The sequence below is a fragment of the Syzygium oleosum genome, unplaced genomic scaffold (genome assembly GCF_021117445.2).
Source record: "Syzygium oleosum isolate NSW1041296 unplaced genomic scaffold, Sole_v2.1 Sole_v2.43, whole genome shotgun sequence".
Taxonomy (NCBI): Eukaryota; Viridiplantae; Streptophyta; class Magnoliopsida; order Myrtales; family Myrtaceae; genus Syzygium; species Syzygium oleosum.
In genome coordinates this window covers 683,672-700,469 of record NW_026607527.1, presented here as the reverse complement: position 1 = coordinate 700,469, position 16,798 = coordinate 683,672, and the positions used below count along the sequence as shown (strand labels likewise).

General features: G+C 38.9%; 3 protein-coding genes across 3 annotated transcripts; 2 read left to right on the top strand and 1 right to left on the bottom strand.

The window, feature by feature from the left end:
• Window positions 1-257: 257 nt before the first annotated feature.
• Window positions 258-1,278, top strand: LOC130136212 (protein DMP2-like). The gene has a single exon (XM_056306374.1). The coding sequence runs from the start codon at window positions 294-296 to the stop codon at window positions 1,023-1,025; it is 732 nt and encodes a 243-aa protein (XP_056162349.1). The 5' UTR covers window positions 258-293; the 3' UTR covers window positions 1,026-1,278.
• Window positions 1,279-7,725: 6,447 nt separating this feature from the next.
• LOC115691384 (protein DMP2-like) lies at window positions 7,726-8,394 on the top strand. Its single transcript, XM_030617990.2, has one exon. It carries the CDS (start codon window positions 7,789-7,791, stop codon window positions 8,392-8,394), a length of 606 nt encoding a protein of 201 aa, XP_030473850.2. The 5' UTR covers window positions 7,726-7,788.
• A 5,828-nt stretch (window positions 8,395-14,222) lies between these two features.
• Window positions 14,223-16,798, bottom strand: LOC130136209 (uncharacterized). The gene is made up of 4 exons (XM_056306369.1): window positions 15,695-16,798; window positions 14,907-15,114; window positions 14,658-14,787; window positions 14,223-14,569 (listed from the first exon to the last, which is right to left on the bottom strand). Exons 1-4 carry the CDS (start codon window positions 16,588-16,590, stop codon window positions 14,319-14,321), a joined length of 1,485 nt encoding a protein of 494 aa, XP_056162344.1. The 5' UTR covers window positions 16,591-16,798; the 3' UTR covers window positions 14,223-14,318.

Below are 16,798 nucleotides of genomic sequence, written 5' to 3'. Positions count from 1 at the left end.
AATGGATTATCACTTTGCGTATCTCTAACCTCTCTTCTCTTCTCACATTTGGTCAACTTTCCAAAACGTGATTAAGAACTGTTGCTCTTCATAAGATTCAACCGTTTCGACCAGAAAATAGGGTTGGACTGAATCTGGTCAACTCCCTATGAATGGAACGCCAAGACCGTCTCACTTTAAAACAGTGCCAATTCGTATGATTTTCCGTCCATGCAACTTCCTCTTACCCGACTTCGCTCCGCCTATAAATACCCAAACTTGAGGTCATTTCAAGACACAAAACACAATCCCAAATGCCTCTCCCAATCCTAGGCAGCTTGTTCATTTTTCAAAAATTAGTTAGCATTGTAAAAAAAATGGGCAACAAGATCTCTTCCCAATCTTCCACTACCAATTCTCAGCAACAAAGCAGCAGCAGCACCACCACCACCAGCAGCAGCAGCAGCAGTAGCAGCAGTAGCAGCAGCGCATACATCGGACTAGGCAACATCATCAAGCTCCTTCCGTCCGGGACCGTCTTCTTGTTTCAATTCCTCAACCCTCTTCTGACCAACAACGGCGAGTGCCACACTTATAACAAGTACCTAAGCGCCATTCTGATCGCAGTTTGTGGCATTTCATGTTTTGTGGCTAGCTTCACCGACAGCTACAAGGGGACGGATGGGTCGACCCACTATGGGTTCGCCACGGCCAAGGGCATCTGGCCTAGCTCGAGCTCCGGTAGCTCCACGAGCTCGTCGGGGTATAAGCTTCGGTTTTCGGACTTTGTCCATGCTTTCTTGTCGGTGATTATTTTTGCAGTTCTGGCGTTGTTGGACACGAACACCGTGAAGTGCTTCTATCCGTCTTTCGAGAATACGGAGAAGACTTTGATCACGGTTCTGCCGACTGTGATCGGCTCGATCTCGAGCACGCTGTTCACGTTGTTCCCGAGCACACGCAACGGAGTTGGGTATCCTTCAAGTGGCACTAGTACCACCTCGGATACTAGTACTACCTCGGAGAGCAATGCCGCGAAAGTTTGATGACACACAAAAGCACATATGCATGATACAGTGCAATTTCATGCATATTTCCAAATAAATGCATCTAGGGTTTCTCATGTTAGACTCATGTGCTCTAGGATGAGTACATAATTACGATTATAAGTATTTGTTGCTGTAGATCTTACAATGTATCGGTAGATCTGATCTATTTGTAGTGGAATTCATTTATTTATCAATGTCTTTTGGTTAGTTTGTCATCACGAGTGGTATATATCAATCATAGTCAGCTTCATTTATGGCAGCCCAAATTTAATTTCAAGGATTCGGATTTTCTGAAATTAGTTTCTTTTTTAAGTTAGATGATGTTACCCCTTAAGATCCGAGCACATCAGCAACAAGCGAATTGGACAGCTTAGATCGGGTCTACGTACCTAAAAATAACAAGAAAAAGTAAAAACAGAACAGTCAAAATGCGTAAACTGTTAGATTAGGGAAAATGTATAAAGCCAAAAATAAATGGCACATCATATAAATTCTTAACTTTGAATCTATGAGATCATTACAATCACGCAGGTTGACATGTAAAATCATTAAATCTGTTAATGATTTTATAACAGTTGACATATATATTTTTGTTTTCATATTTGAAGGAAAATATAGTACTTTTTCTTAAAAAATAAAGCTAATATCTTTGTTTAAAACCGCAAAAACAGTGGAGATACTTTGAAAATTAAGAAATAACGTACTTAAAAAAAATCACTTGCTTATTTACATTTTCAAAGTATTAAATTAATCTCAACATGTTAACAAAATTTTTCGGTTAACTTTAGATGGTTTCACATCTTTCGGCACCTCATTTTAGCCTCCCTCGAGAGATCGTTGAGCGCGTTATAGAAATTTGGAGAGAAAAAAATTAAATCCGATTGGATCTAACGATGCACATTCATTTTAGCACGTCTAACAAATTTATTTAATAATTACTCCTTGATGGAAAAACTACCATTTAGCAATTTTCTAAATCAATTAGTTACTTGGGGCGATAGAGTCTCATGTTCTATAAAATATATTCGAGCTACCAGTTTGTTTTTCCCTTTGATCTTACGTATCTCATGAGGTTGATGTGTACTTGACTTTCTGAATCGGCTCAATTCTTTCACACTTTGGATACTTTGCTAGAATCCTATTTACAAGTTATTAAATGTTGATTTGACCGTATCGTACCTAGCAAAATAAATTCTCGAAAAACAAAAACTCATATCATTATATTGCTAGAAAAATTTCTGAGAGAAATGATTGTAGCCTTTTCACTTGGATTTCCTTTACACAAATACTAGCACAAAATCTATCGTCTTTTTTTTTGGGCTTTTTTCTTTGACAACCCAATTGCTACAAAGTATCTTGGTGGGTTCATGGCCCGGTCCTTCGAAAACAATAAAGCCCGGCCCAATAGCGGTCGGCCCGAGCTTTCGGAGTCCAATGAAGTGGCTCGACAGTCCAAATCGGGTCGATCATTAATGGCCGTCGTTGTGAACAAAAATTACACAAGTTTCAATCAAAGCTTTGTGCAGCCTGATCTATTTCAGTCTACACTTATTTAAAGCTTCGATCGAATATGGACGAGTTCATTTTCAGCCTCTAAAAGGGGTGAGCATCGGTCCGGTTTCCAACCCAGGAACGGGACCGGCTGGTTTTGGGCGGTTTCCGGTTCCCATAATTTGGAACCGGCAATAACTGGTCCGGTTCTTCGTTTCAGGTGCGGAACTGAACCGCCCGAACTGAACCAGATCGATATACTTTTTTTAATATATTTTTTTCTCTTAAAGGGTAAGAATGATTGGGAGCACTTAAAATTCAATGTAAGGCAATTTGTAATCTCGTTTTTGTGGGAGTTGCTCTATGTTGGCGTGTTGAGTGGGCCGACCACCGTCAGGATCAAAATAATTGTCCCGAATCCTAATGGAACACCAGTCTGTCTTCAAATGTGAAAGTAGGAGTGCCACCACTTCGGAAGACGTGCATTCGTCTCCTGACTTCTTCATGGAGATTCAATCTTTTTGGGCTCTCCATTCTGGAATCCGCAGCATTACCATTTACTCGCTTACGATGCAGTTATTTCGCGATAAATGAATGATGTAGAAAATATTATTTTAAAAATGATCGCTTGTATTACTTATAAAAATGAATAAACGAAAAATATTTTTATCTTCCATGAAAATGTTTAGATATAAATTGTTATCGATAATGAAAACATTTTTTATCGACTAATTATTTCAAACAATATGAACAATTATCTTTAGGAAAATGTTTCCTAAATCATTTAATTTTTGCTAAACAAACGGAGCCTTTACTTACAGAAGAACCACCTCGACTAAATGCCTAATTACCGTCCTTGACTAACCCTACTTATGGTAAAATTGATCTTGGATTTAAGGGTAATTGCAAACCACGTTCCCTAAACGAGAGAGAGAGAGAGAGAGAGAGAGGCAGATCGAGTCTGTACTTCAAAGCAACAGGGGGCAATTTGTTTTACTACTGAAAGAGTTTGCCATTTCTTTTGCTACTGAAAGAAATCTTCCAAATGGTTCTCCCTTCTCACCTAATTCATGAAGTTAACGAGCTTGATTATTGAAATGTCATTAAGTTGGAAAATGGCAATTTGTAAACCATCATAGTCAAGAACCTAAATTGACCCTTTGTTTCAGGACTAGTTGGGTCGATTCTCGGTTCCATAAACTGGAACTGACTCTCCCCGGTTCGGTTCCAGGGTGGAACCAACCCACCATGAAACCGATCACCCCTCTAAATTGACTTCCGACTCCGACTTGCTAGAGCTCGTTTTATACGGATTTGCTGTGCACTTGCTAATTCTACCGGGGTTAAGGCTTGTGTGGGATTTGGGTTTTTAAGAGATTTGTGCATGGGCTTCTAGGTCGATTTGTGTTTTCTAGGCTATAACTGAAGCTGGTGAACCGGGTGGCCCGTAAATGGACCGGTCAATGCAACCCGGGCCGACAAAGGGATCTTTTGTCTGGTTCCTTGCTTGAGGTACTGTTTAGCCAAGGATCGAAAAAACATAAATTGTACCATTTGTTATTGAACTTAGAAAATTTCACTAAGATTATTCGAATGATGCTCTTTAGTAATTTTCTATCGGTCAAAATCAAAAGTACGTTTTGCTACCCCTTTTCGTTTGTCTTTTGATTTATCTTGTGGTATACTTCCCTACTCGCAATAATAACAAATACTAGTTAAACATTCACTTTGAAAGTTTGGTCCTTCGATTATGGCCCTCACACCAGTTGAAAACCCTATTTTGAGATCAAGCAATGGTGGTGGGGACTTAGTGAAGGGTCGTGGCCCTCAAATTCACTATGACTATGGTCACGAACTCTTATTGTGACGAGGGGTGGCGGCCCTCACATTCATAATGGCTATGATCATGAACTCTCGCTTGAGTGTGATAGCGAGGGCTAATAAGCCTTGTCAAGATCTAGCTTACAGCCAAGCGGTGAGCCTGCATCTCTCTCTTCGCTCCCCCGCCCGGGTTTTTATATTCCTTAGCTTTTTTGGTACTTTCCCAAAATCATTTTTGGTCTAGCTACCCATATTTGTATTATAGATCAATTAGGAAGATACTAGATTCTGGTTGATCGCTTAGGTCAATTTGTCAACCATAGAGTGAAAAGGATCTAATCTCAATCTTAGGCAAGCAAAAGCAGCGACCAAGTACCAATTTCAAAGTACCATTCCATCTTCTTTGAGATTAAATTAATGACAATGACATGCATGGTCTGTGAATTGTTTTTTTAACGTTCAACATGGTCCCAAACTTTTTTTTATTCAATCTAATTCCCAAATTTTCAAAAATCCGTTCAATATAGTCATTACATTTAATATATTGCCACGTCACGTGTGTTTTTCTTTTTTACGTGAATTGCCACGTTAGTGTTTATTGGGCCGGAATAATGATGTGGCATGCCACATCGTTTTCCCAAGTTAACAAATCTTTTTACCTTTCCTTTTGTCCTTTCTTTTTAGGTCGAAATGATTATATATATAACGTGGAGATTAAGCCACCATAATGTAATTTTATAGATGATGTTGAAGTTGTATGTAAGCTGCGTGGTTGCTTGCATAGAGAGCCTAACGCGAAGTTAACAAAATCATGGTCAAGTTAGCTAATGGTGTTAGAATTATCAGCGAAAAAACTACATTGGTAGGTTTTTTGAAAGTTTAAGAACTATATTGAACATGAAAAAATTCAGGACCCATTTTGAACATTGAAAAAGTACACATGTATTCATGTCATCATCCCATATATTATTTACACATCATATGAATTATAACGTGATATAACGAGTCAATCATGATGTCCGTATTATAAGTACCTCATTAGAGTAACTAAGAGAATTTTCGACAGTAACGTGGTTGTGCCAACTTGTCCTTCGAATATTCATGGTTTGATTCCGTAAATCTTGGTCAGTCCGAAGATCACATCAATTGGGCTCAGTCCAAAGTTTCCCTACTTCTTTTACTGGTTGGTTTAGGTCCATTTCTAATTCCATTGATTACCCAATGACAAGCTAGTCCACTTTGGCACATTGTTCTTATCGAACATTCAAACCATCGATCTTGTCTTTCGCAAATGAGAACAAAATACACACGAGAAATGAGATCATTAAACGCCTGTGCGTAGATAGCATTTTCGTCGATTTTGCACAGCCAAAGTTTGTGATGAGAAATTCTGCTGTCGATTTGCAGATGCAACTGAAATGTACTTGAGTTGACTGCTCTTATATTATAATCTCTAAATTCAGGTGTACACATTTCTAATTTCGTTTCTTCACAGACGTTGCAGCCACCGTTATCACGTGAACTGTTCACCATGTCATCATCAAATACCTTGTGCCAGACGGACCGAAAAATTTCATGATTCTTCTTGTAAATTTATATATACATAGACAAGAGAACAAGAGCGTCTGCACAATACAATATTGTCGCACCAATTACAAATACCGACCGACTAGACATGATTATCGAGTATTATGTATACAGGCATAAGTATACAACAATCGGCATATGCCCTTTACGTCAAGTCGTTATTAGAAGATTTCTTTACGTCATGTGGCAAGAAAGATGGGCAACCAGTTTTTCTCACGGTTGATCTTTATAATATTATTTGTATCGCATTCTTCTGGAAAGGATGAGGAAAGAAATCCTTCCTTGAGGGCTTCGCCTCCGTTTTTCCATGAAAGCGAACCCATTTCTTTTTCGTCTCGGTCAGGGATAAGATCTCTATGACATTCATCATTTGAACAAAAGAGATCGTATCATATAAGTCCATTTGTAAGGCCATGGGACAAGAAAAGGTTCTTTTTGGCACCTGAGCTTAGCAAGACACCTTAGCAATCCAACGGATTCTTTGATTTAAGCCATAACTGCTCAGCGAGCTCGATATTGTGCTGTAATTCTACTGGCACACTGGTGAACTGCAACCCACTCCACATGAGAGTGGACAGGTCTCCTTTACAAAATTCATCACGTCCTTAAGTACAGATGGTCGTGCCCTTGGGGAAGAAGGTGAACGCGAGAAGCACCGGACTAACCATGCTTGGTGGTACAATTGGAAACACTTAAATCGGAAAACGAAAACTAAAAGGTTCATGCATTCTTCCAGCCATTTTTTTATTGTTGGGTTCGAATACGGATACCACTTCATGTTTATATTTAGTTAAGTCTGTCCGTGGATGATATTCGTAAATTGTAATCCACTAATTAAAGATATGGTTGGAGAAAATTTCATCCTATTAGGATGGAGGATAAATATGGCAGTAGCTAGAATACAAGTGGCTAGACGCGCGTCCAACAAACATATGAAGGGTCACATGGGAAATTGTGCGAATTTAAAGATTGATTGCGGGTGCACATTTACGTAGTACGTGTAACAACTTGCTTATGAGATAGAAACATAAGAAGGGTTTAGGAAGATTCAAGTATGTTCGATCACTTTGGTCACCGGCCTTCCATAAAAGAGCAGGTCATTTTCTAAAAGCATGTTTTTGACCTCATTGAAGCCTGTTGAGGTTTTTTTTTTCTCGACCTATATATTCCTCCATTGCTGATTGGATCAAATTTCCTCAAAACATGATTATTATAGTTGGTGATTACAAGTTATGAACACCACCCACATGCAAATTAAAGCTTAAAATTAAAAGCAAGCGATCTCCTTGTTAGTGATCTACCAACCAGAGATGTGGTTGAAGGAAATTTCCTCTATACATAATGTGCTTTTGGTTAATTAGGTTTTACTTGTAAGGCCCAAAAACATATCGTTTGGTGTTAGGAAGTATTCGTAACTAAACATAGTATTGAATCAACTCCACTTACTATAGAAAGTACGATGTCTAAATACGATTTCTTGTCACAAGTTAAAATACCATTCTTTATGAATGGATTATCACTTGCTTAATCCACCCTCTCCTCTCTTCTCACATTCGTCAACTTCCCCAAACGTGATGAAAAAACCGTTGCTCTTTAATTAGATTCGACCGTCGAAGGGTTTTGTGCTGAAATTGGCCAACTCTCTAAAGAATGGGACGCCAAAGCCTTTCCCACTTTGAAAATATGTCAATTCACAAGATTTTCCGTACAAGCAACTTCCTCTTCCTCTTCCCCCAACGTCCCTCCACGTATAAATCCCCTCAATCAGCGGTTGCTTCAAGACACACAAGCACAACCCTTCACAAAAACCCTAGCTAGCCAGCTTGTTATTTCACAAATTAATTAGCATTTTCCGAGAAAAATGGGCAACAAAAGCTCTTCAAAATCCAACACCGATTCTCAGGAAACAAACACCACCAAGAAGAGCGCATTCAACGGACTAGGCAACGTCATTAGGCTCCTTCCGACCGGGACCGTCTTCTTGTTCCAATTCCTCAACCCTGTCTTGACCAACAACGGCAAGTGCCACGCCGTGAACAAGTACCTTAGCGCCGGTCTAATCGGAGTTTGCGGCCTTTCATGTAGTTTCGCTTGCTTCACCGATAGCTACAAGGGGAAGTTCGGGTTGACCTACTACGGGGTTGCCACGGCCAAGGGCCTCTGGCCAGGCTCGAGCTCCTTGGACCTGTCGCAGTATAAGCTTCGGTTCGGAGATTTCGTCCACGCTTTCATGTCGGTGATTATTTTTGCTGTCTTGGTGTTGTTGGACACGAACACCATGAGGTGCTTCTATCCGTCTTTCGAGCATACGGAGAATACTTTGATCAAGGTTTTGCCGACCGTGATCGGCGTGATCTCAGGCATCGTGTTCGCGTTGTTCCCGAGCAAGCGCCACGGAATTGGGTATTCTTCAAGTGAGACTAAGACCACCTCAGAGACTAGTACTACCTCGGAGAGCAAAGCCTAGGGAGCTCGATGATAAACATAAGTACAAATCCATGATCCAATGTAACCGCATGCATATTTCCAAATACTTGCATCTTCGACTTCTCATGTTAACCTCATGAGCTTGATTGTACGTACTTGTTGCCGTAGATCTTACATTTTATTGATGATAAATGGTTTATCTGTATTGGAATCAACAAATTTGTCGATGTCTTTTTGCCAGTTTGTCATCATGAGTGGCATATTAATCGCATTCAACTTCTTTTAAATCAGTCTAATTTTATTTAAAAAATTCGGATTTTCTAAAGTTAGTTTTCTATTAAACTAAATAAAGTTACTCCTTAAGATCTCGACCCCCCAACGAGAAAATAGTGGACAGCTCTGAACGGGTCTACTTTTTTCCTTATATTTCTTCTTTTACTTTCTCTTTTTCCCTCATTTCTTTCATCCCATTTGCTCCTGGATGCATCTGATAACTGCGCATGACCTCTATCCGTCAATCGCCGTACACGACGGAGTGCTTACCTCGACGAACAACCACGATCACGCGTCCGCCTCCAGACCCTCCGCACCGGCAACTTCGCTCCCGTCTTCATAGGCCAGTCCTCGAGCACCCAACGCCTTTGTATCTCCCTCTGCGCCCCTCCCTGCACCTACGAGTCTCGAGTTGAGCTGGGCTCACGATGCCAAATCCGACGTTGCCCACGCCTGGCCCGGTCTTGGGTGCCTGAGGTTGGGTGGCGACTGCATGGGGGTCCCCGAACCCCGAACCCTCCCCTGACCTCGTCGGAAACAGGGGAGGGGAGGGGAGATTGCGGCCTCGTTGGCCTCAGACAACGCGAGAGCTAGCGTGGGAGGCGAGGCCGGCGTGGTCACCAAGCCTCAAGCAGAGGAGGGCGATCGAGAGAGCGCCGGGCGGGGGGGGGGGGGTGCGAGGGTGGGGGGCGGCGTGGGGGCGGCGTGTCGCGGTGCGCCGCCAACGCGAGGTTGAGGGTGGAGCTCAAGTCCGGCAGGTGAGCAATGTATAAGTAGAAGACAGTGACATCTCTCTGAAATTCTCACCCAACCTTTAGACGGAAAAAATACTATTGCCGGTCAGTGACAAAAGTTTGTTCGTGTTTCCTTCTCTAAGGTATATTCTCGAGGGTTTGATACGTCATAATAATTTAATATGTAGGATGAAGGATATGCATTAATTTGCATTAGCCGGTCAATTGAGCCTTGCTTCCTAACGTTTCTCAGAAGCAATGGATCAAAGTCATATAGACAATGGAGTGCAGATCAAGCTGTGACTAATATTACTTTAATAAGACTTATGATAAGATGCATGATTGGTTTTAAATTGACAAATTTTAACTCCAAGTCGAAGGTCAAGGAAATGGATAATTTGCATTTACTTATCCCAAACAGTATAGTGTTAATTGACAAAATTAGCCTACGACTTTGTTAAACATGAATTGACATCTAATAGCACATTTTTTAGGAAAACTAATAATCTATGGGCTGTTACTTTCATATCTCGGTTAAATTTAAAAAAAATTCAAGTTTTATTCTTTCTTGCAGCTATTTTGAAGAGAACAGTTCACCTTTTTCCTCCAAAATGAAAAAAACAAAATTCATGATTTTAATTCATTTGGTCCTTCCTATCTTAAAACTATACAGGCTATAAAAAGATTAAAAAAAAAGAAAATGAAGGAAAAGATCAAGACTAAACTTTTTATATTGTTTAATCATAAAGAAAAGGAAGGAAAAGATCAAGACAAAAGTTTGTTCGTGTTTTCTTCTTAGTCGTGAGTTCAAAAGGAAAGTTTATCTCTAAGGTTTATTCTTGAGTGTTTGATCCGTCACAACATCCATTAATTTATATTAGCCGGTCAATTTAACCTTCCTTCCTAACGTTTCTGGGTAGTAATGAATCAAACTCATGTAGACAATGTTAGATCAAGCTGTGACCGATATTCCTTTGGTAAGAATATGATAAGATGCGTGATTGGTTTTTAAGTTGAGAATTTTAATTCCAAGTCGAAGCTCAAGGATAATTTTCATTTACTTATCCCAACGATATAGTGTTGATAGACAAAATTAGCCTTCAAAATTTTTTTTTGGGTAAGAAAAGGGACAAAACCCGGGTATTACATTAACGCTTGTCTAACGAAGCTTAAACCAGATTGATATCCTGTCAATAGAGGAAATAAACCTATTGGGGGCCTATCTAATGCCGGAGTGGCATTTACATCGCAGGACTAAATGATCCGGTTTGTTAACCAATTTGCACACAAATTTCCTTCCCTAAAAGTATGAAGAATTCTGACTTGTTGGAAGTACTTTAACAATTTTTGAATTCGAAAGATGAGGATGTCATGAAAACAGTGAGAGATTGTTGGTTTCTAAAGCAGTGTAATTGTTGCTTGCGAGTCCACCTCCACAATAATTTTGGGAATGCTAAGAGAGATTGCTAGTTTGAGGCCCAAAAGGATATCTCAAAGTTTAGCTTTTAATGAAGAGCACACTCCTACATATTGGGCAAACTGGCGAGCCTGCCTGACTCATTATGAAGAAGTCCACCTACTGAAGCTAGACTGGGTTGCCTTTAGAAGTCCCGTCGTTGTTGAGCTGAAACTTTATTAATCATGTCTTGATATTTAATAGGGCAAAAGCCACCAAAACTCCAAATTATGCCCACTGCACATTTACCCTGAACTTTTTTTCATAACATAAAAAATCTCAAACTTGTACTTGTTTGACATATTTATTCTCTGTCAAGGTTTCGTCAATGAGTACTGTTAAAAATATGTCTATATGGATGCCAGAAAGCAAACAGTGTTGACATGGCGTTCACGTGGCTTAAGTGAAATAAAAACGACGTTGTTTTGGCTGAAAAATCATTTGACGGAACCTTGATGAGGATAAAGTGTCGCATAGGTACAAGTTTGGGGTTTTTTTATGTTATAAGAAAAAAGTTTAAGGTAAATGTGTCACAGTGTCCATACTTTGGGGTTTTTAATGTTACAAAAAAAGTTTAGGGTATATGTGTCACAGTGGGTATAGTTTGAGGTTTTTTGTGGCTTTTTCCAAATTTATTAACACATTTCTTTTAGGAAAACTGATAATCTATGAGCCGTTACTTTCCTATCTCGGTTAAATTAAAAAATTTCTTGTTATTCTTTCTTGCATCTATTTTGAAGAGAATAGTTCACCTTTTCTACCAAAATGACAAAAACAAAATTCACGATTTTAATTCGTTTGTTGCTTCCAATCTTAAAACCATACAGACTAAAAAAAGAAACGAAAAGGAAGGAAATTATCAAGACTAAACTTTTTAAATTGTTCAATAAGAAAGAAAGTTATTTATATTGCTTGTGAACTATGTAATCAATTTTTTTTCAAAATATAAGTTTGAATGCGAAGAAACTATAACTAGCTAGATTTTGATTTCCATCAAAATAACTTAATACTTAGACAAAAGAACAGATGAACGATTCTTTAACAACTCGAATTTAAAACATTATAACTTCAACAAATTAATGAATTCAAGATCATAAAACGGAGAAATGGTTTTGAATTTGAACATAGTTTTATTTTAAACAAAGACATCTTTTTTTTTTACTAATTCAAAAGCACACCGGAGATGAACCGAAGATAAGTTAACTAATTCCTTTTTGGAAACTTGTCTCAAATATGGTGGGAATGGGAACGGGAGAAATACTGATATCAATTTTATTGAGAGAGGGGTGATATTAATTTTGTGATTGAAAGTTAATTTGGTCATTTGATATAACAGTGTTTTGTTTTAGTAAAAAAGGTGTTGAAACAATGCCGCCCTATAAGAAATATAATATAGTTTTAGGATTTAATCTCGGCGGCGCTATTTCCATCCTTTAATGACTAAATCCACCCCATTTACACTAAAAAGACAAAACCTGTCTCAATCTTTCAATTGCACTTTAAAGTGATGGTCACACTCCTTTTTTATTTTTTTTTCTGCTTAGGGTGGTTACCATAATTAAGCATATTACATGTTCTGTTTTTTAGCATATTAAAGACAAGTGCATTCTCAGATATTCCTTTAACGTTTTATATGCTCCATGTACAATTATCTCGCTAATAATAAGGAAAAAAGACATTATTTGATATTGTATAAAACTGAAAAGTCTCTTCTTCATCATTGATCATATAACAATTTATCTATTTTTCGTCACTCTTATCTCAAAAGCTCACTTTCTTGGTGAACTTTTATTAATTTCATTAGTCCAAAATATATATCAAGTCTCTTTATTTACTATATCAAGGAGTTTATCTTTTTTCCTTACTATAATGACAAGATACTTTTATACAGAGCATTTAAGACAATAGAGGAATATCTAGGAATACACTAAAAATATAATGCACAATGAGGTATGTTGATATTTTTTAGTAAACAGTTCATAGATGATATTAATTTCTGTCAATCCAAAAAATGATAATTCATTGGCATTTTCAAATTTTTTTTAATTTATGCAATGTTTTAATTAAAAATAAATTTCATCTACTTAACAATTTATCCATAAATTTGATCAAAAACGTAAAAAAAAAAATAGATTTCTTGGAAATTTCTCTTATCGACAAAAATAAATTTTTATGGAAGTAATATTTGACAATAAAAAAAATAGTGCCTTTAATATACATGGAAAATCTGCAATAAATAAAAACAAAACATATGAAATTCTTTAATTAGATCCTACACAGATATAGAAAAACTAAAAAAAAAAGGAAAAGTAAATAAATTTGGGACCATCAATTTAAATTGCAATTAAATGATAGAGGGCAATTTTGTCTTTTGGTGAATTTAGTAATGTAGGGGGTGGATGTTGGCGCCGTCCTTTAATCTAGGAAAACTTTTTGGGGGCCGAAAAGCAAGTGGGCCTAAGCCCAAGAAGGACCAGCATAGCTTAGCATGTGGGTCTGAGCCTCAATTTCTAAGAATTAGTTATTTTATGGCAACGTTTGGTTCACAGGAATAGCTATTCTATTCCTAACCTATTCCTTGATGAAACACTCAGTTTCTCTGTTTGGTTCAACAAAATGGATTAGGGAAAAACGTTTCTATGTGAATCTGTACATGAACTCTTTCACATTGATTTCCTAGTGTTCTGAAAGTCGCATTTGTGATGAAATCGAAGTCTCATCTTCCCGGTTGTCCAAATGTTGGATTGAAGCTTACTTGGCTGATTGGATTTAATTAATTGAATCATTTTTCTACTGTTTTTTTTTTTTTGGCTTATGACTAGAGAGTGTGTCCTGAGCTTATTGCAAACACATGTTCATGCCACAAATGGTTTTGAACCCATAAACCCATCAGAAATTTGTCCAAAGCTTCCTAAATTTAGTCCATTTCTTCAATCCGATAAATTTCGTCTGTTAACCTTGAGGGATATTGAGTTGATCAAGAGTGCGTTTGTTTCACGGAATACTTAAGATTTGAAAAATATTTTCCGAAAAATGATTGGTTACATCGTTTAGAAAAATTAGTCAACGGAAAATGTTTTCATTATCAACAATAATTTATGCCTAACTATTTTTGTAGGTGATAAAAATATTTTACATTCATTCATTTTTGTAAGCGATCTAAGCGATTATTTTTCGGAAAATGTTGTGTAAATCTTGAGTGTTTGGGTGAAACAAAACGCACCCTAAGATTCAATATCAAGACACATCTTAAGTTGCTCGATCGGTGATCATAAGTACAATGAATTCATTTTCCTCGGAACCACCTTAAGAGCTTTCTCTATCTCTATATAGTTATCCAGTACTAATGAAGGGGGGGCCATCGGGACACTTAACCGGGTACTTTGAGTAGTTAGAACACTTCAGACCCCCGTAATAAGGGACATATAACTCTTCCTCCAACATGAAGGAGAGACCATAGAGCATAAGAAAAAAAAAACAAAAATACAACTCACCCTATAATTAGGCTTTGACTTGCCATACGCTTCTACAATTACAAGGGCATCTCACCTTCAAAGCCTTCTTCTGTTGTCTGAGAGGGTCTTTCCTAGACTTACAACCTGCTTTAACTACGTCAACCTTGACTATGTGATGGTCTGAAGTGCCCTTAGATGAGATCACTGAGTATGAATTGGGCACAAACTTGAACGGTGCCTCTGGAGATGCCCAGATGTAGTCCACACGCGTGCCATACTTGCACGTGCCCTGCACATCTGCAAGAGCCAAAAGAAGAAATTAGACTAATTGGAGTGTTCTTTTTCTTTTTATGGGGACATGTGAGCTAGGACAAGGAACACATACTTTGGCCTTTTGCAATAATGACCACAGGCTCACAATCCCCGGCAGAGTTCTTTGCATCAGTGTAATCTTTCCCCTTCAAGAACTTGGTTACTTCAACCTTTGGTGTGGGCTTCCCTATGTCCTCGTAATACTACAAAAAAAGTAACAAAAAGTTTCAAAAGTACAAAAAAAAAAGAAAAAAAGAAATAGTAACTTTTTTGATCATGGGTTTTTCCAGAAAAAAACTTAAGTTTCTTTTTCTTGAATTACCTTGACAATGTCCATCCATCTAGAAATGGAGTAATCTGATTCATCCAGTGAGTTGAGGCCACCTGCAAGGATGTGAGGAGGGTCATGTGATTGAACAATTGCCCTAATTTGCCTCATCCTCCAGAACTCATCCAGGTGGTCCAGCTGTGTGCAGTTGAAGCTGAGCTCTCCTGCCCATGGCACATCTATGGTGGCCTTCAACACATTCCTGGTCATCACCCACAACCCCAATCATTTCCAGTGACATTGTGCTCATGTTGATTAGTGTTGGGAATTTAGGATTAGCTCACCTAGATAGGACGGTGATTTTAAACGTAATTAGAAAGACGACATGACTTTACTGAAGCAGACATGGTTAAAACCACCGAATTTGGACTCCAGACTCGGCATGACATAAGCATTTGATTACCTTCCCTTTTACTCTTTCTAAATTCTCGACAAAATTGTTTTGTTGAAAGGCACCAACTGGGGGGTCACAAAGGGAGTGCAGTAAAATCGAAATGAAGTTTCACTTTCATCCCTGAGATGTGGCTACTGTTTAAGCTTCTAATCATGCTAAAAACAGAACACAATACCCTATTAAGATGTTAATGTCGTAGCCAAAAATCCACTCGCTGATATAACGAATGACTGACTTGATTTTCCAGATAAGATAGCTGCTAATTGACCCCCGAAGCACTCAGTTAAAAATGCCTACACGACAAGCATTGCAGAGCACTAGACTATGCTTTTTCTTGACCAATGCAATGATTTCAGGGAGGATATTAGTGAGATGACTGAACAAGCACCTGAAATCGTCGTCATCGGCAATCTTCTGAACCCGCCACCGCTTGATCGGCCACCTTGACAGGACTGCATTACCGTACTCGGGAGCCCAGCTCTCGGCAAACACGTAGTCCATCCCTAGAGCACTCGCCAGGTCAGAAAGCGGCCTCATTCCCTTCTCTTCCTGAGCCTTCACATCTTGCAATGCCAAAATGTCAGCATTCACCTCCTTGAGAACTTCCAATATGCTCTTGCCACTCCTCAGATTCTCTTCCTGATCGCTCCTGGAATTCCCCAGGCCCAAGCTGTAAGGGAAACATATCGGTGATCTTACTGGGACTTTGCTTCGAGTGTTCGTGCTGTTGGTGATCATAATCGGCGAGCTATTGGCTTCATTCAAGAAGCCAAGCAGCTTGCTATTGGCTATGGAGATCTCGTTCTCGGGCAGATTTATTGAGACCTTTAGGTTCGACCTGGCAGGCCTACCGTTCACCGATGGGTGCAGAGGAGATTGCTTCAATATGCTCCTCGGCTGAGAATTAAGTCCTCCTGGCTTCTTCTGATTATTACCGAACACAAAGTAATCTTCCTCCTCTTCTTCTTGATCGAACACGGAGGATCCATCGCGATTTGGGACGGCGGGCGCGAGAGAGAACATCGCCACGTTGAATGTTGCGACTCGGATCGGCCTCTCCGGGAAAGAGAAACTGAATTGGCCATTGTTCGAACTGTTCTTGGCGCCTAGCAATTCACCGGAACGGACTCTCAAGCCAAACCTTCTCAATCTCTTGACAACGATCTTTAGCCGCGGACGCTTCCTACTCAGCTGCCGTATTCTCGAGCAGAGAAGCCGGATTTTTCGTCGTAGCACACTCAGTATGTGAGCTGAATGGTCACTGCACAATTCTTCATGGGCCATGTATCAAAGTGTCAAAAGAAAAAAAGATGCTTTTAGCTCTTCATGGGCACCTTTCTTCACAAGATTAGAGCAAGTAAAAATCTTTGTTTGTGGCAAGATTGAGGGTCATGAGAAAGATGATAAATAAGAGAGTTAGTTGGAAACAGATGAGGTCATTGGATAAAGGTTGAAAAATGTTGTTTTATGAACAACAATGTTGAGAGAGAGA